This window comes from Panulirus ornatus, chromosome 39 (genome assembly GCF_036320965.1).
Source record: "Panulirus ornatus isolate Po-2019 chromosome 39, ASM3632096v1, whole genome shotgun sequence".
NCBI lineage: Eukaryota > Metazoa > Arthropoda > Malacostraca > Decapoda > Palinuridae > Panulirus > Panulirus ornatus.
Window position 1 is genome coordinate 10,968,247 of NC_092262.1, and position 20,996 is coordinate 10,989,242.

The following is a 20,996-nucleotide window of genomic DNA, read 5'->3' on the forward strand; positions in this document are numbered from 1 at the left end:
CTTGTACCTCTGTAATTTGAGCACTCACTCTTATCCCCTTTGCCTTTGTACAATGGCACTATGCACGCATTCCGCCAATCCTCAGGCACCTCACCATGAGTCATACATACATTAAATAACCTTACCAACCAGTCAACAATACAGTCACCCCCTTTTTTAATAAATTCCACTGCAATACCATCCAACCCTGCTGCCTTGCCGGCTTTCATCTTCCGCAAAGCTTTTACTACCTCTTCTCTGTTTACCAAATCATTTTCCCTAACCCTCTCACTTTGCACACCACCTCGACCAAAACACCCTATATCTGCCACTCTATCATCAAACACATTCAACAAACCTTCAAAATACTCACTCCATCTTCTCACATCACCACTACTTGTTATCACCTCCCCATTTGCGCCCTTCACTGAAGTTCCCATTTGCTCCCTTGTCTTACGCACTTTATTTACCTCCTTCCAGAACATCTTTTTATTCTCCCTAAAATTTAATGATACTCTCTCACCCCAACTCTCATTTGCCCTTTTTTTCACCTCTTGCACCTTTCTCTTGACCTCTTGTCTCTTTCTTTTATACATCTCCCACTCAATTGCATTTTTTCCCTACAAAAATCGTCCAAATGCCTCTCTCTTCTCTTTCACTAATACTCTTACTTCTTCATCCCACCACTCACTACCCTTTCTAATCAACCCATCTCCCACTCTTCTCATGCCACAAGCATCTTTTGCGCAATCCATCACTGATTCCCTAAATACATCCCATTCCTCCCCCACTCCCCTTACTTCCATTGTTCTCACCTTTTTCCATTCTGTACTCAGTCTCTCCTGGTACTTCCTCACATAAGTCTCCTTCCCAAGCTCACTTACTCTCACCACCCTCTTCACCCCAACATTCACTCTTCTTTTCTGAAAACCCATACAAATCTTCACCTTAGCCTCCACAAGATAATGATCAGACATCCCTCCAGTTGCACCTCTCAGCACATTAACATCCAAAAGTCTCTCTCGCGCGCCTGTCAATTAACACGTAATCCAATAACGCTCTCTGGCCATCTCTCCTACTTACATAAGTATACTTATGTATATCTCGCTTTTTAAACCAGGTATTCCCAATCATCAGTCCTTTTTCAGCACAAAAATCTACAAGCTCTTCACCATTTCCATTTACAACACTGAACACCCCATGTATACCAATTATTCCCTCAACTGCCACATTACTCACCTTTGCATTCAAATCACCCATCACTATAACCCGGTCTCATGCATCAAAACCACTAACACACTCACTCAGCTGCTCCCAAAACACTTGCCTCTCATGATCTTTCTTCTCATGCCCAGGTGCATATGCACCAATAATCACCCATCTCTCTCCAACTTTCAGTTTTACCCATATTAATCGAGAATTTACTTTCTTACATTCTATCACATACTCCCACAACTCCTGTTTCAGGAGTACTGCTACTCCTTCCCTTGCTCTTGTCCTCTCACTAACCCCTGACTTTACTCCCAAGACATTCCCAAACCACTCTTCCCTTTACCCTTGAGCTTCGTTTCACTCAGAGCCAAAACATCCAGGTTCCTTTCCTCAAACATACTACCTATCTCTCCTTTTTTCATATCTTGTTTACATCCACACACATTTAGGCACCCCAATCCGAGCCTTCGAGGAGGATGAGCACTCCCCGCGTGACTCCTTCTGTTTCCCATTTTAGAAAAATGTAAACATGTCAAAAATATGTACAGCCTAATGTATAACTAAGGAAGAATCTTATTTCATCTTAATCAAGAGGATTAAACTTTACACATAATAAAAGGATAACTCCTTTGACATAAGATTATTATAGTAAGGCAAAATTTATAATTTGAATTAGTCTCAAACTCATGCCATCAAAATTAATTTTTTCTTGAGCATACTCTTCCTGGTTATAAAGTACAACTTCCTTCATCACTTATGTTACAACACTACAGAGTCACCTATCACATCCTTTTCCTATAATCGCTTTCATTAATGCTATAACCTTTTTCTGCACTTTCTATCTATCACTCTTACATTCCAAAATGTTGTAGATCAGGTACATACCACCTCTGCAACAACAATCACACCTATCTTTACCCAAATTCATTGTGGTGAAGCAGCAGAAAGACCTTTTGCTTATACAAGCACTTCTTACCTTTTTACTGCACTCTTTGCTCCCCAGATCTTGTCCCTCTCCATTACTAAACCTTTCCTTGCTTCCCTATTCCTCAGCATTCTTTTCCTTAATCTTTAAATTTCTCTCCCTGTTTCCTTACTTCTCTTGTCCTTCTGTACATCTCTTACATGTTCAATTAACATGATATTCCATCTACTTACAGACACTGTTTCTTTACTGAACTTCACACAATGGGCATTTGTTTCATCTACTTTATATTTCAAACCAATGTGCACAACTATCCACAATATACCTAAAAAGACAGCAGAACTAGAGTAAAGCAATCTCAGCATGTAGAGAAGAATCCACAAGGTCACCTCTTACCAAGATTTACTCAGCAGCAGCTTGTTTAATATTCAACAGACAAGTATGAATTATGGTGCATAAAAGTGACAAAATACTAATTGTAATAAAAATATACAAAAACTTGGTGTGAAAAATTAAGCTTTGGATAAGGGCAGTATATAAAATCACTACTTACTTTCATTATATCAATTTCTCTCTTAAGGTCATCAATTTGACCAACAGCTTTAAGTGTCTTGATGGCAATAGTCTCTTGTTGTCCTTGAGCATTAGTCATTACTCCTCTGTGCACCTCTCCATAGTTACCCTATTAAAATCATGATATCAGTTATGCATATAATTATAAATCATTTTGAGATGAAGGCTTTATCCTTGCCAACTGCAAATCAAACTTTTTCTAACAACCCAGACACACTAAAATGAAATTTGAACATCAAATTCAATGAATAAAAACTATCCAAACCACATAACTTATAACTTCAAGCAACTTTCAAAATTTTGCATAAAAAAAAGTGTGGTCGAGAAAGCAAAAGAGGGTGTGTTGAAATGGTTAGTACATATGGAGGGAATGAGTGCGGAAAGATTGACAAAGAGGATGAAAGTGTCAGAGGTGGAGGGAACAAGTGGAAGACTAAATTGGAGGGAAAAAGATTTTGAGCGATCCAGGCCTGAACATACAGGAGGGCGAGAGGCATGCTGTCAAAGGACTGAACAGGGCATGTGAAATGTGTGGGGTAAACCATGGAAAGGTCTGTTAGGCCTGGATGTGGATAGGGAGCTGTGGTTTCGGTGCATTACACATGACAGCTAGAGGATGAGTGTGAACAAATGTGGCCTTTTTTGCCTGTTTTCCTGGTGCTACCTCACTAAAGTAGGGGGTAACAATGCTGTTTCTTGTGGGATGAAGACAAGCAAGTATGAATATGTGCTCGTGTATACATGTATATGTCAGTATATGTTGATAAGTATATGTGCATGTATGTGCGTTTTTGTATATATACTTTTTTACAATAATGGATCATAACAGTTAAAAACTATGAATCTCCATATTTTTATCATAAATTGTGACAGTTAACCACAAATCTTGAGAAAAAGGCAAAAAAAAAAAAAAAATGAATACGAGACTGTTTTCTGACCCCCTAAGAGGCTTGCAGTGACCTTACTTAAAAGCAAATTTCTAAATCAAACTCCTTACTTGCCCTCCTTCAGCATCAAATTCTTTAAGAACCTAACAAGGGGAAAAGTCACATTAAACACTAGCAAAACGTATATCTACAGTGTGCTCTAAAAGCAATCTGAGAAACATGCTTATAAAGAAAGCTGTAACCACCTCTAGTCACTGACAATAACTTCAAAAATCTTCTCCCATGATACTTCGCCAGTCTTGGACCAAAAAGGTCAATGGACCATGTGAAGAGGTGAGAGAAAGTCAGAAGCTTTGCCTTCCAATGTCCATGAGGGAAAGAGGGGCATATGATGTGAAAACGAGCAAGACGCCTAGTTTAAATGCAAAGAGGGCTATTCAGAGACTCAATGCCCCTTTTTATGCCAACTCTAAATAGTTTTAAGCGTTAATTACTTGTCTCTATAGCCATTACGCTATACCAGTATTTCTAACATTCACTGGAGTTTTTAGTAAAACAATTGACAAGAATTTATTCATTACAAATTTACCAATAAGGAACAAAATGATTTAATTCTCTCCAGAAGAGAACACATAGACATTCTACTAAGTCCTGGCATAATTTCATCTTCCCGAGATTAACCTTTTTTAAGAGGACATAATTCATACATGCCATTATTCAACAGCAAAAGTCCTGTTGAAATCCAAACCTTGTCATCTGATCAATGTTCATGAACTGATCCAACCAAAAATCCCTGGTGTGAAATCTTTATAGGTCTCCCAGTCAATTGTGAAATTACGAACCCTTTAACTTGAAACAAGTTTCTTTGGAATAAAGTTTTCAATCTTAGCTGTAAATGCAAATGTGAAATACTATCATAATGCAGAAACTAAAAGCATACAATGTGTCATGGAAGAAAGTTTTCATGCCTTGACTCTGAAAGGTCTCCTCTTTAGTGGAGTACTGCTTTCCATGAAAAAAGATTAATTGGAGTAAAATTTGACAGGCTTACTCATCCTGCATTTTTTTTTTTTTTTTTTTTTTTTTGGTAGATATAAGCAACTTACTAACCCTACCACTAGGAATAGTCTTCTTAAGAACAGCAATTTTAACCATGTCAACATTTTATTCACATTCTATTCGTGTAAATACCCATAATAATGTAACCAAAGTATTCAAAGTCAAACAGTTCCTCATAGAACAGGGTTGCCTTAAACATTTTTTTCAACATTTAAAAAGTTAAAAAAAAATATCAATACAAGAATCTTATTAAAGGAGATCCACAAGATCTGCTGAGGAACAAATTTACACTGAAAGGCTCTAAAGACTGACTCGAAAATATCTTCAGAATGGGAATTTTCAGTGGACTCTTCCATCTGCTGAGCAATTAAGGCTGATTCAATGAAGAAGCTACAAACCCCCTTTGTCCTGATTAGTGGTACAGTTTAAAACCACAAAAAAGGCCTCTGCAAAGGAAACAGATATATCTCCATTGTTTCTGGTCCAAATTTTCTATATCTACAGCACTTGCAAATGGATTTAGGGAAAGGACATGAAGTGAAAAGTTGGGATTGGCCCTCAATGTAAATAGGTTCAACTGTAAATATTTAAGTATACCATAGACAGGATCCACAGAGAAGTTGTTTCTAGCCCATGGTCCACTTCATCCAAAAAAAATTAATTCATGCTAGAGCATCTCCTTTGGCAGAGAAGATATACATACTAGTATGAGACGCTTAACAACACCATGAAAAACGATAAGGAAAGTCATATAATTGGCTAACTTACCTATCAATGAGGTTAGCTTTTACTAAAGCTCACCACCTTCCCTTATCATAACTTCTGAGAGATTTACTAGTAACTTGTAAGCTATGCCAAAGCATTATGATTCTGTGGTCAATGGTGCTAGAGGGAATACTATAGCATTCTTTGCAAATTTTTCCAACTACCCTTAAGACAATGATTTTTCCATGCACTGGATGTGACTGGACTGGAGCAAAACTGGTAATGTGACCTCTCTTGCATATGTTTATCCAACAGTTCACTAAAGAACATGAAGGTGAAGGGCAAATGAAGGAGTTATGGAAAAACCTACTCTGGATAGAAAAACTTTTTCTTTAAGGATTATAAACTTACCTCCCCAATCTTTATGATAAATTTGATATCCGACTTATCAAGATGTAATGGGTGAGTGGGCAGGATAGGGACCTTAGGAATACGCTGTGCAGCTAGTGGAGGAAGCAGCAATTCACTCAGTGTTTTTGTTGTGCTGAAAGTAAATGATGCATGGGATTAAAAATATTCATTTACTCACCCACTATAGTGCTTAAGAAATTTCAATTTGCATCATGGACGTCTAGAAACAATAAAGCTCAAATTTCATTTCAAAGTGACAGGCAACCATTAAACACCTGTCTTTAAGCCATCTCATTAAAAAAATTATCTCCCACTGCTGGTGCTGCATGCAACCTGGGTTTCACTCACAAATATCTTAATCCTGATCTAGTTCCTCTAGAGCAAACAAGATACTAGAAGAAATAGAAACTGCTGTCCCTGCAAGAGCAAGAGAGATCCATGTGCTACTTATATTACACTTTGTTAGAATACTACAAGAAGTCTCCCTAACTCGAACACATTTCATATCAGTTGTGTGAACCGAAGAGGTCTACCTTTGATTTTAGACAAGCAAAGGTACTTAAGAAAGGGGAGAAACATGATAAAAATGGGAAAGGAAAGGAATAGGTGGTGGCAGGAGCTGCGTCTTTTCATAATACTTGTAAATGCAGAAAATACAACAGAAGAGCAAGGGGGTATGTAAATAAAGATAAAGGAATAAGCAATGACAACCATGAAAACTAAGTAAAATCCTAGGAAACTGTACCTTGAAAGTTTTTCTAGATAATATACAGGGCAGCAACAGCAACGTAGCTCAAGAAAAGTGTCTGAAAATGAACACCCAAATAATTTTTCCCAAAGAGATCTGACACCAGCCAATCTCCCAGTACAATGGAACTGTAGGTTGTGAAATGAGGAAAATTAACAAACTTTCATGAACTACCAGTTGCTCATACAATACTTAAATGACCAAAATGACAATATGAAATATAATGAAAAACAATACATAACTTCAGCATAAATTCTAATTTTCATAGAAAAAGAAACACGCCTACCTTCTCTGACTGTTGAGTGGAGGGGAAAATGCTGCACCAGTTTCATAAACATGAGAAGCATCACCATGAAAGTAAGTAGAGCTGAGAGAAATCAGGTCATCAACAAGATTGTCTGGTAGATGACTTAACGTCACCTGTGAGAAGACAGCATAAATGACATGTACCACGAAAAGATTTTCCCTTCAATAATGTTGCTGAAAGAATTATTCATATCACAAAATAAATCAGCAATTCTCTCACAAAACTAGTCAAAGAAGAACAGTTAACAATGATTACTCATGAAACTAATAACTGAACACCTTTCAACAGCTGTTGTGTGTTTTGTGACTACACTTTGTGCTAGCCATTCAAACTTATCTACTAAGCCCCTAGAGAAATCTATAACTGCTACCTATAGTTATGGAAATACACTTGTGATAGCCACCACGGTGTAGTGGTTAGCAGTGCTGAGCACAACACATTCAGGGGCCATCCAGAGTCAAGTGCCTAGGCTTCAATCCTAATTACATCAGTCAATCCACTCAACCTGACTGTTCATCCTCCCCTAGGGGTTAGTAGATAAACTGAAGCAAAGGGTAGCAATGCTGTTTCCTGTAGGGTGGGGTAGCACCAGGAATGGATGGAGGCAAGCAAGTATATGTACATATTCATATATGTTTACATGTATATGTATGTATGTGTGTGCATGAATGTGTTGTTGATTGGTTGGTAAGGATATTCAATGTATGTATGGACCATGGTGAAGTGCCTGAGGATTGGCAAAATGCATGTATACTTCCATTGTACAAAGGGGATAAAGGTAAATGTTCAAACTACAGAGGTACAAGTTTGTAGAGTATTCCTGGGAAATTCTATGGGAGGGTATTGATTGAGAGGGTCAAGGCATGTACAGACCATCAGACTGGGGAAGAGCAGTGCGGTTTCAGAAGTGGTTGAGGATGTGTGGATCAGGGGCCGTAGGCAGAAAAATTCTTAGATTTCTGCTTATTTTTATGCTCAGCTGAGCAAGTGATTGAGTGCCACACATAAAAGGATTAAGCACGATACTTAGCAAAACTTAAGCATAAGATTTAAGAAGTATGAAATGCAGTTTGGGTCAAAATATTTGTCGTCTGCTAAGCAAATACTTAAGCGTAGGGCAGCTTTCAGAAACACGCTTAGCAAAATTCTTAGTTAAGTAAAATTCTTTGGGGTTAAGCATACTTAAGCAGTTTTCTGTGTACGGCCCCAGGTGTTTGCTTTGAAGAATGTATGCAAGAAATACTTAGAAAAACAGATGATTTTGTATGTAGTATTTATGGATTTGAAGGCATAAGATAGGGTTGACAGATGCTTTGTGGAGGGTATTAAGAGTATATGATGTGGAAGTTGCTGTTAGCAGTGAACATCACACACCCCAGCCACAGATCGACCCTCACTGGGAACCAATCACTCTCCTCTCTTCCTACTTGTATACATGCCTTACATCCTTGGTGCAAACTTTTCACTGCTTCTAACAGCTTTCCCCACACTGTATACTCTTAAGACCTAACACAAAGCATCTCTATCAACCCTATCATATGTCTTCTCCAGATCCATAAATGCTACATACAAATCCATCTGTTTTTCTAAGTATTTCTCACATTCTTTAAAGCAAACACCTGATCCACACATCCTCTATCATTTCTGAAACCACACTGCTCTTCCCCAAACTGATGCTCTATACTTGCCTTCACCCTCTTAAATCAATACCCTCCCATAAAATTTCCTAGGAATACTCAACAAACTTATGTCTAGTTTGAACACTCACCTTTATCCCCTTTGCCTTTCTACATTGGCACTTTGCATACATTCAGCCAATCCTCAGGCACTTCATGATCTATACATACATTGAATACCCTTGCCAACCAATCAACAACAGTCACCCCCTTTCTTAATAAATTCTACTGCAATACCATCCAAATCTATCGCCTTGCTGGATTTCATCTTTTACAAAGCTTTCACTACCTCTTCACTCAACCAAACCATTCTCCCCGACTCTCTCACTTCACACACCACCCTGACCAAAACACCCTAAACCTGCCACTATCAAGCACACTCAACAAACCTTCAAAATACTTACTCCATTTCCTCACTACATCACTGCCTGTTATTACTTCCCCCTTCACCGATGTTCCCATTTGTTCTCATCTTATGCATGTTATTTACCTCCTTCCAAAACATCTTTTTATTCTCTAAAGTTTAGCAATTCTCTTTCATTCCTACTCTAATTTGCCCTCTTCTTCAGCCCTTGCACCTTCCTCTTGACCTCAGGCTGCTCTTTTATACATCTCCCAGTCATTTGCAATCCTTCCTTGTAAGCATTGTTCAAATGCCTATTTTTTCTCTTTCACTAATCTGCCCACCTCCCACCTTTCCCATGCCACATGCATCTTTTGCATATGCCATCACTGCTTCTCAAAATACATACCATTCTTCACCCACTCCCCTCATTATTTGCTCTCACCTTTTGCAATTTTACACTAAATCTCTCCTGGTACTTCCTCACAAACGTGTTCATTCCTATATATACACACCATTAACGGGATGACCAGGATTAAGGCATTCAGTTGCCCAAGCAATCTCATTGAACAAAAAGAAAGATATGTTTGAATTTTTTTCACCAGAGTTCCTGATAATTCTACATTACAACTTGGGTACCTTTGAACTTTTTTAGTTAATACCAAATATTGATGCTAATACCAAGTGCTTTGTCATTATGTATGCACACTAACATACTCAATTTCTAAAGGAATACTGGATATTGTCTGTCTATTGCAAAGTGAACTTGATATACTTTTGTTAAATTTTAGTACCATGGCAAGTGATTTTATTGTTCATAGGATTTTTTTCTAACTGTCGTGTCATTATACATGCACCAGTCCTGTGACTAAGGTGCATCTATGCAAATGCATCTTGGTTGGGTGGGCCATAACCACCTCCTACCTTAGGAAATGCAAGTGTGCATTGTCATGGTAACAAACACAAGTGTTACATTTCAGTGCTGTGCTTGGTAACAAAGGTGTTATATATTTGTGTCACCACTTTTAATCAAATACATAATTTTACTTCTGTTTCCCAAGCGCACAAATTCCACAGCCTTAAACTGTGTTCAACTTTTGGAATAACTGGCTAGTGATTTTGTCCCGTGGAATTCATTAGGTTTGGTCCCCTATGTATCCCTAATGCCTATGTATCCCTACGGAGAATATCCTCCAGATACCTCCCTAGGTTTTCTTTGGCTGTAGTGTAGCTTCCAACCACAACAGTTTCTAAATGATCATAAATATCTGCCAACCCAATCCTGGGCAGAGTATATGACACAAAAATAAACTTATGTCCTGGGTTGTAAAATGAACGATATCCACAATCATTCATTTTCCTTTTCTGAACGATATCCACAATCATTCATTTTCCTTTTCTGAACGATATCCACAATCATTCATTTTCCTTTTCTTTAGAGCTTTCTCTACCTGCTTATACGTTGTATGAATGGTCAGCCGAGTATATGAACACCATTGCAATATTCTTACCTGCGCTACAGAACCATCAGCATAAGTAAGGGTAGTAAGCTGAGTAGTAACAGAAGCATTTTCTTCATCCTCCTCTGACAATTCCCCATTATGTTGCTCTGCATCCTCTGCTTCAGAGGAACTGGCAGCAAAGATGGTCTGGTATGCATGATTCTTTCTTGAATTGAATACTGGAAAAAACATAGTTGATGCAAGGAAACCTGCTTACAAATAAATGAAAAGATACAAAGACAATCAAAACCTGTGAACAATACAAATACAGCAAGCTCCTATTTCCACCTCATATGTATGCATGCATAAAGAAAAAAAAAAACTAATGCCAACACAATGAATTAACTGTGAATATGGGTTGTTAAGCAACATCTATAACTACTGCTTTACAGCAAAGTCATTAATGGTAGTATAACACCAGGACAAAAACAGGTTTTCCATACTATTCAGCAATAATCCTGCTTTGTCCCCTGTAGCAGCTTGATAAGAAAATGTAAGGCTAGACGAGCCTCAAAATTAACTACATGGAGCATACCTATTGTCCCTACTGGCCTATAAGAGGACAATTCATGATAAGGGGAAGAAACACATTTTCACTAAAAGAAGCTAACGGCATGGTCAAAGGTTCAGGTCTGAATACCAAAGTTCTCAAAACAAGTATCAAGACACACTAACACTTCATGTTATTAGAAATAATTTTGTTTTCTTTTGCAGACAACTCCAAATACAGACCCTAATACACAATCATAAAGACACCATGGTAGATTTTCTGAACATTTATTAGCATTTCTACTGCAACCAAGGAAAAACTAACAGAAAAGAACTATGACTCACCCTGATAAAGGATCTGGTTAACATCTCGCATGATGGCCTGGGGTTGCCGTCTGGCTTGTGGATCTGGGGACCAACACCGCAGCATTACCTAAGACAAAGGAAACCTATCAAACAGGAAGTGGGAGACCAGATTGAAGGTGGAAGGATGGAGTACAAGATTTTGAGTGATCGGAGCCAGAACATACAGGGAGGTGAAAAGCGTGCAAGGAATAGAGCAAGTGAATTAGAACGATGTAGTATACAGGGGTCGACGTGCTGTCAATGGATTGAACCAGGGCATGTGAAGCGTCTGGGGTAAACCATGGAAAGTTTTGTGGGGCCTGCATGTGGAAAGGGAGTTGTGGTTACGGTGCATTACACGACAGGTAAAGACAGTGAATGAATGTGGCCTTTTGTTTTTTCCTAGTGCTACCTTGCTTGTGCAAAAGGGAGGGCTGCTGTTTCATGTGTGGTGGGGTGGCAATGGGAATGGATGAAGGCAGCAAGTATGAATATGTACATGTGTGTATATGTATGTATATATTGAAAAGTACAGATATGTCTATGTGCATGTGTGGGCATTTATGTATATACATGTGTATGTGGGTAGGTTGGGCCATTCTTTTGTCTGTTTCCCAGCACTACCTCGCTGACACGGGAGACAGTGAGTAAGTATAATAAAAAAATAATCAAGCTTCAAGCTGGAAGTCTAATGAAGAAATGAGAAATAATAATGCAATTTTAAACAAAAGAAGAGCACAGCATTTTTAACTTAAGAGAATTAGTGGGTGTAATAAGGTATATCTTTCAAGTTTTCATAAGACTATAAATCTTGTTGGAACCTTACTTTGGACTTACAGGTGCCATGTATTTCAGGTTCACACCAATAATTTCTAGTTTTGAAAACTGATAAAATTTCATAACATATATTCTAAATTGCTATTACCTTTGAAACAGGCTTTCATAATTGTATCTTTTCAATGACTTCCTTGTACCATATATTATTTATAATTTAGTTTTTACTACTGATTTTCCAGGTCCCAACCATAATAAATTGAAGAAAGGCAATAAATACTCAACATTTGGAGAGAATGGCAAGTGAAAAAGAACTAAGAAAACGTCTTCTTAGCATGCCTGGCAAAGCATAATGCGAGACCATACTTGGTCTCATTAACATAATCATTAAACTTTTAAGAACATGGACTTGCAAAGGGAAAATGGAGTATGGACAAGAATTTTGTACTCAAGCAGGTAGTAGTAGTTCTGGGGGAAAAAGCATATGATAATGTGCTTGGAAAGTTTTTGAATACTGGTACATTATGAGCTTTAATAAAATAGTGCCTGTTAAACAGTGATATAGCAGAGAGGTCTAAAATGAATAAGAGTGCAATGAGGCTTGTCAAATGTCACTATGGTTGTTTATAATTCTATGGAGGATATTAGAGGGCATTAAATGGGTTGAGAGTATGGTAGGATGATTTTGGCATTCTGCTGAATCATGCTGTTGCTACATAAGATTTATACACCAAGAGAAAGAAGAGATAGTGACGATATTCCCTAGACTTGGGCTAACCACATGATTGCATTATTTCTGCAAATTATCCAACACAAGACATATATAAAACATACATAAAAACTATAAAAATCTAAGTTGGAGGCTTATCTAATTTAACCAACTAAAACTAGGAGAATCTGATCTTCATTGATAGTCTACATTTGTTTCTATGGGATGAGGTGAAATATAAGAGGGAGTTCAGGAAGCATCTTAAAGAAAAAAAAAAAAAATACTGCTGATCATTACTCCACAATGAATTATTGGCTTGTATCCTAACATGGGACAACCAGTTTCACATCTTTTACCAAAAAATACACAAACACATCTATACAAATGTCTTAAATTCCAAAAAGGGACTTTAAATCATTTGTAAGCAAATTTTTTTCATAATTCCCAAAAGTTTCTTTTGCACTTTTCAAATAAAATATGGTCTTTCATGATAGCCAATTCTAACAGGTACAAGTATCACTCAACATAACATGCAGGACATTCTAAATACAATTCAAACCTTGTAAAGATCCTGAGGACATAAATCCGGACGGGGTAGTAAGCAACCAGTAGCATAAAGCTTGCGAACTTCCTCCATATCAGCACCTGTATGAGAATACTTCTGTAACTGCATGTTTTATATTCAAGTTAGAGAAACACACACAATGAATTTCACATGCATGAATCTAATGGCATTTTCCTACTACACACAGCACTATTGGTCCATGCACAAATCAAAGCCAGTTCTTATCTAAGAAAAGACTAGTCAGACTCTTGAAGTTTTACTGGAATTAAGAAGGGCCACTTGTGCAGCAAAGAGTGTCTGAAATTATCAATTTTAATCTGGATACTAAGCAAATCTAATTAACAGCATTTCTAAAACAAATAGATGTTTCAATGTCTTTCACTTCTATAATATATTCCATTTCAATCTATACCTGGCAAAGGCATGACGCCAAGTGAGAAAATCTGCCAGAGAGTTGTACTAAATGCCCAAATATCAGTTGTAGCATCACTAAGGGCAAGAGGAGGTTGAAAGTGATGTTCACGAGGGATCCAATGCAAGTCACGCTGGTCATACCTCACTAGTCCTGGATCACCAAGTTTGACCTAAAAACAAATGATACATCTGGAAGAAAGAATTCATGCACAATAATACACAGCCAAATCCCACGGGAATCCCACAATGTGAATTAAGCATATACAGTTGGCTGTCTGCCATGCATAAATGTATGCAGTAATTACCGATTTGTTGAAATGTTTTTCATCTGAAAATCCTTTTACATGCATTTGTCTATAAATTATTGCTTTATGGCCATATAAACACCAAATGGTATATCTTTTAGCGGCAGCACAATCAGCAAGTTTGTCGAGATGTTTACTACCACTATAATGTCCATGTTTACATCAACCTTAAATCTAAAACGCCTTTTCTGGTTGTACATTGTTGTTTTTACTTGAAACAGCTCATTCACAATTGCTATATAATATCATACACCAAATAGTAGACCCCAAGATTATTCTTTATCTATATTTCAATATACATAATCACTGTTTCCCATGTCTTTCCCTAGTGCTACCTCGCACGCAAACGCTTCTTTTTGTTTTTATTTTCATGTGTGGCGGGGTGGCGGCGGGAATTGATGAAGGCAGCATGTATGAATATGTACTTGTGTATATATGTATATGCATGTATACACTGAAATGTATGGCAATGTATATGTGGGTGTTTATGTATATATATATGTACACGGGTGGGGTTGGGCCATTCTTTCGTCTGTTTCTTTGCACTACCTCGCTAATGCAGGAGACAGCGACCAAGTATAATAATACTTCATCCACTCATATACACATATATATAAACATAAATGCCCATATCTGAACATATGCATAAAATAGTTTACTAATGACTAATATAATTTTTTTTTCATACTATTCGCCATTTCCCGCGAAAGCGAGGTAGCGTTAAGAACAGAGGACTGGGCCTTTGAGGGAATATCCTCACCTGGCACCCTTCTCTGTTCCTTTTGGAAAAAAAAAAAAATAAATATCCTTAAATATATCTTTAGCTTCACACTTTAATAAAATTTCTTTTTACCTATCTTTTATATAAATCATTCTCCTACCACACTGAATGAACAATGATTACATTGTGTACCACCAAATATATATTCAATGGAGGAGGTCATGATGTGTAACACCCTCTGCAAGAGCATAAAAGTTATGGTGTGAGAAGCAAGGAGCGAGATCAACTGATCTCGAGATATGCTGTTGACCAGTTAATGCATGAGAAAGGTTGTTGCAAACTTCATACCTTATATGCACCTAAATACCTAAATAGACCCAATACCTATAAAAAAAATTGATTTCTAGTAAAAAAAAATTTAAGATTTAATGCATAAAGTGTATGCCAATCTAATTTTTATGGAAGACACACATTGAGACATCTATGCGTGAAAGTGTTATATCATGAATGTTTTCTAGATTTGCAATCTGTCAATTTTCCATTCCAAGATTTTTCTTTTCATACATATTTGCCATTTCCGGTGTTAGCAAGACAGCACACGGAATGGATGACTGAACCTTTAAGGGAAAAATCCTCACTAAACCCCCTTCTCTGTTCTTTCCTTTGAAAAGTAAAACTGGAGGGCAACAATTCCAGCCCCCACTCACACTCCTTTAAGTCACCTTCTACGACATTCAGGGAGTTCTACTATTAAAATCAGGTGGATCACATGCACAATGCCTCAGGGTACTATTTGTATCTACAGTATATATCATTTTTGAAATGCATGTCTTTCAACTGCTGCTTGCACATTCCCATCTCACCAAGCACTGGTCTTCAGTATTTAAACATTTCACAATTTTCCATTTTTCCTCAAATCATGGTAAACATACTTTCAGTAAGAATTTCTTCTTTCAACCATGAAACTGACAACAGCACACTTACATTCATAGTGCAAACAAAACTCACCATTCTGTTCTCTGGGATTGTTTAAAAAAAAAAAAAAAAAAAAAAAAAAAAAAAAAAAAAAAAAGCAGCAGCAATGGATAAGTTTGTCTGATGCTGCAAAAGAAAAAACAGTCAGCTCTTACTTAAATCGTTCATATGGCTAACCACTTTAAATGACTGTCACCCTCCTCACACATTTTCATTCAATATCTTGTTAAATAATTCATGAGCAGAGATCTTGTTTCAAACCTTAAATGTTTTATCTGTATGATCTGCTACCAGTATGTTGTGACAGCGAATGTTATTATGCTGGACACCTTCCACATTGAGGTACCACAGTGCCCTGGCCAAATAAGTTGCTGCTTCCACTAGCTCCACCTGTAGAATAAAATAATGGCATTAACAATATCCTTAGCATCCATCAGAATTTACTACTATGATTGTGTGAAGTAATTTACATTAAGAAAATATTCATTTTGAGTCGCAGTCTAACCTCTCTGGTGTGGGTTTTTCAATAATTTACAAAAAAAAAAAAAGGGGGGGGGGTTCAAATTACAGAGGAAAAAGTTTGCAGAGTATTCCTGGGAAATTATATATATATATATATATATATATATATATATATATATATATATATGGGGGGGGGGGGGTTTAGTATTGATTGAGAGCATGAAGGCATGTATAGAGTATCAGATTGGGGAAGAGCAGTGTGGTTTCAGAAGTGGTAGAGGATGTAAGGATCAGGTGTTTGCTTTGAAGAATGTATGCGAGAAATACTTAGAAAAGCAGATAGATTTGTATGTAGCATTCATTGAACTGGAGAAGGCATATACGAGTCGATAGAGATGCTGTGGAAGGTATTAAGAGTATATGGTGTGGGAGGCAAGTTGCTAGATGCAGTGAAAAGTTTTTATCGAGGATGTAAGGCATGTGTTCAAGTAGGAAGAAAGCAATTGGTTCCCAGCGAATGTCAGTTTGCGGCAGGGGTGTGTGACATCTCCATGGTTGTTTAATTTGTTTATGGATGGGGTTAAGGAGGTGAATGAAAGAGTTTTGAAGACAGGGGCAAGTATGCAGTCTGTTGTGGAGGAGAGGGCTTGGGAAGCGAGTCAGTTGTTCGCTGATGATACAGCACTGGAAGCTGATTCGGGCGAGAAACTGCAGTTGGTGACAGTTTGGTAAAGTGTGTGAAATAAGAAAGCCGGGAGTAAATGGGAAGAGCAAGGTTATTAGGTTCAATAGGGTTGAGGGCTAAGTCAATTGGGAGGTAAGTTTGAATGGAGAAAAACTGGAGGAAGTGAAGTGTTTTAGACATCTGGGAGTGGATTTGGCAGCGGATGGAACCATGGAAGTGGAAGCGAGTCACGGTGGAGGAGGGGGCAGGCAAAGGTTCTGGGAGCGTTGAAGAATGTGTGGAAGGCGAGAATGTTATCTCAGAGAGCAAAAATGGGCATGTTTGAAAGAACAGTGGTTCCAACAATGTTAAATGGTTATGAGGCATGGGTGATAGATAGGGTTGTTAGGAGGAGGGTGGATGTGTTCAAAATGAAATGTTTGAGGACAATATGTGGTGTTAGGTGGTCTGATTTAGCAAGTAATGAAAGGGTATGAGATGTGTGTGGCAATTAAAAAAAGTGTGGTTGAGAGAGCAGAAGAGGGTGTATTGAAATGGTTTGGTCACATGAAGAGAATGAGCAAGGAAAGATTAACAAAGAGGATATATGGGTCAGAGGTCGAGGGAACGAGAAGTGGGAGGCCAAATTGGAGGTGGAAGGATGGAGTGAAAGAATTTTAAACAATCAGGGCCTGAACATACAGGAGGATGAAAGGCGTGCAAGGAATACAGTGAATTGGAACAATGTGGCATACTGGGGTCGACATGCTGTCAATGGATTGAACCAGGGCATTTGAAGCATCTTGGGTAAACCAAGGAAGGTTTTGTGGGCCATGGATGTGGAAAGGGAGCTGTGGTTTCGGTGCATTACACATGACAGCTAGAGACCGAGTGTATACGAATGTGGCCTTTGTTGCGCACACGGGTAGGGTGGGTGTCATTTCATGTGTGGCGGGGTGGTGCGGGAATGGATAAAGGCAGCATGTAAGAATATGTACATGTGTATATGTCTGAGTATGTATATGTTGAAATGTATAGGTATGTATGTGTGGGCATTTATGTATATACATGTGAATGTGGGTGGGTTGAGCCATTCTTCAGCCTGTTTCCTTGCACTACCTTGCTAACGTGGGAGACAGCAACAAAGCATAATAAAGAAAAAAAAATTTAATGGGTCAAATTCATTGCTGAAAGTGTGACAAGAGGGGATTGCAAAGCATAGGGTCGAAAGTTTGATATCTTACCAACTAATATGAACAATGTAAATTTGTTTTGATACATCATCCTTGTTCACAAAAGTTCCACTTGACCTATTAGAATATATGGCGGATGCCTTGGTTAATTTGGTTTACCCATTTCAAATTCAGCGTTCTTGAATTCATAAAATTGTGTATAAAAGACTGTGCATTTCAATTTGAGAATATTATGATCAGAAATTTCGTATGGCAATGGGTAACCCTCTTTTATGAGTTCTAAGTAATTCATACATGGAATTTTTTTAAACAAGTCTAGTAAGGGATATCTTACCCTCTAAGGCAATATGGTTTAGGTATATAAATGAAGTCCTTTTGTTTGGCCAAGTGAACATTTGAAAAAAAAAAAAAAAAAAATTCTTTTGCTTAATTTAGTATCTAACAATTTTACTGTGGAAGTTAAAAATTATTTGTACATTACAATTTTTACACTGCATGATGCATAAGGTTAGAAATATGTTGAAGTTTAGCATCTCCAGAAAACCCCCCCAATGTTTTTTTTTTTTTTTTTTCGCCGTCTCCCGCGTTTGCAAGGTAGCGCAAGGAAACAGACGAAAGAAATGGCCCAACCCACCCCCATACACATGTATATACATACGTCCACACACGCAAATATACATACCTACACAGCTTTCCATGGTTTACCCCAGACGCTTCACATGCCCTGATTCAATCCACTGACAGCACACCAACCCCGGTATACCACATCGATCCAATTCACTATTCCTTGCCCTCCTTTCACCCTCCTGCATGTTCAGGCCCCGATCACACAAAATCTTTTTCACTCCATCTTTCCACCTCCAATTTGGTCTCCCACTTCTCCTCATTCCCTCCACCTCTGACACATATATCCTCTTGGTCAATCTTTCCTCACTCTCTCCATGTGCCCAAACCATTTCAAAACACCCTCTTCTGCTCTCTCAACCACTCTCTTTTTATTTCCACACATCTCTCTTACCCTTACGTTACTTACTCGATCAAACCACCTCACACCACACATTGTCCTCAAACATCTCATTTCCAGCACATCCATCCTCCTGCGCACAACTCTATCCATAGCCCACGCCTCGCAACCATACAACATTGTTGGAACCACTATTCCTTCAAACATACCCATTTTTGCTTTCCGAGATAATGTTCTCGACTTCCACACATTCTTCAAGGCTCCCAGAATTTTCGCCCCCTCCCCCACCCTATGATCCACTTCCGCTTCCATGGTTCCATCCGCTGCCAGACCCACTCCCAGATATCTAAAACACTACTTCCTCCAGTTTTTCTCCATTCAAACTTACCTCCCAATTGACTTGACCCTCAATCCTACTGTACCTAATAACCTTGCTCTTATTCACATTTACTCTTAACTTTCTTCTTTCACACACTTTACCAAACTCAGTCACCAGCTTCTGCAGTTTCTAACACGAATCAGCCACCAGCGCTGTTCTTACATTCGTTATTACTCTGCTCAACATGACAAAATTAAGCAATCATCGTTAAGGTTGATGTTCTTTAGGGCATTGCATACATGCAGTCCTAAATTTAACGATTAGTTTGGGAAGATACATTCTATTGGATCCAAGTTAAAGTATCCTAAATCTTTCACTGGTAAATCTCATGAGTTGTCAAAGAAATAATCTTATATAGTTAACACCAACCCTCCCCTTTATACCAAGAATCTTTCAGTTCTCCCACTTGGTGATGAAGTTTAGTCAGGCATTAGAACAAAGATGTTTAGGAAGGAGGTAAATAATGTACATTGATAAGAGAACAGATGGGAACAACAGTGAAGAGGGCAAAAGGGAAGTGATTACAGGTACTGTTGGAGTGAGAAGTAGATGGAGCGAGTATTCTGAAGGATTGTTAAAAGAGTTTGTTGACAGGAGTGGCAGATGTAGGGCATTTCAGTCAGGATGGTACACGAAGTGAGAAAATTATGGAGAAAGGTAGTGTGAAGAGAGAAGAGGTAGTGAAAGCCATGCATAATATGAAATACAGCAAATCCGCTGAGGTGCATGGTATTGCAGTCAAATTTATTAAAAAAGGGTTGACTTGTTGAATGATCAGTAATAATATTCAGTGTATGTAGGGATCATAGCGAGATGCTCGAGGATTGACAATGCATCTATAGTGCCACTGTAGAAAGGCAAGTAGGATAAAGGCGAGTGTTCAAACTAAAGAGGTACAAGTTTGTCGAGTACACCTGTTAAGCTGTATGGGAGGCTTTCATTTGAAAGGGTGAAGGAGCAGTGTGGTTTCGTTAGTGGTAGAGAATGTGTGGATCAGGTGTTCGCTTGAAAAAAAGGGTGTGAAATTGAAAAACAGATGGATTTGTATGTGGCATTTATGGATCTGGAGAAGACATATCATAGGGATGATAGAAATGCTTTCTGGTTCCAAGTGAAGGTTGGTCCACAGCATGGGTAACTTGTGTCACCATGGTTGTTTAATTTGTTTATGGATGGGGTGGTGAGGAAGGTAAATGCACAAGTCTTGCAGAAAGGGAGGAGTATGCAATCAGGGGAACAAGGAAGCCTGGAAATCATCAGTTGTTTGCTGTTGATACAGCCATGGTGACTGATTACAGCAAGAAACTGCAAAAGCTAACAACTGTTTGGAAGTGTGTGTGAAAGTTGAGTGTGAATGTACATAAAAGCAAGGTCATTTGGTTCAGCACGGTTAAGGGACTAGTTAGTTGGGATGCAAGTCTGAATGGAGAAAAAATGGAGGAAGTGATGTGTTTTAGATATCTGGGAATGGATATGGCAGCAAATTGAACCATGAATGCAAAAGTAAGTCACAAGGTAGGAGAGGGGGACAAGAGTCCTAGGAGCACCGAAGAACGTGTATATAGAGAGCATAAATGAGCATGTTTGAAGGAAGAGTGGTTCCAGCAATCTTACAAGGTTGCAATGCATGGGCTATAGATAGGGTTGTGCAGAGTAGGGTAGATGTACTGGAAATTATATGTTTGAGAACAATATGTGGTGTGAGGGGGG

At 38.3% G+C, this 20,996-nt stretch overlaps 1 protein-coding gene across 3 annotated transcripts in view; it reads right to left on the bottom strand.

Annotated features, from left to right (window-relative positions):
* Positions 1–20,996, bottom strand: part of hop (tyrosine-protein kinase hopscotch) — a 179,597-nt gene that overhangs the window by 26,348 nt on the left and 132,253 nt on the right. For all 3 annotated transcript variants that reach the window (XM_071685057.1, XM_071685056.1, XM_071685055.1), the window contains 8 exons: positions 15,886–16,014; positions 13,622–13,793; positions 13,204–13,289; positions 11,162–11,249; positions 10,337–10,506; positions 6,786–6,919; positions 5,752–5,884; positions 2,670–2,798 (listed from right to left, as the gene is read on the bottom strand). In XM_071685057.1, coding sequence (XP_071541158.1) covers positions 2,670–2,798; positions 5,752–5,884; positions 6,786–6,919; positions 10,337–10,506; positions 11,162–11,249; positions 13,204–13,289; positions 13,622–13,793; positions 15,886–16,014 — 1,041 coding nt within the window. The remainder of the gene's footprint in view (positions 1–2,669; positions 2,799–5,751; positions 5,885–6,785; positions 6,920–10,336; positions 10,507–11,161; positions 11,250–13,203; positions 13,290–13,621; positions 13,794–15,885; positions 16,015–20,996) is intronic.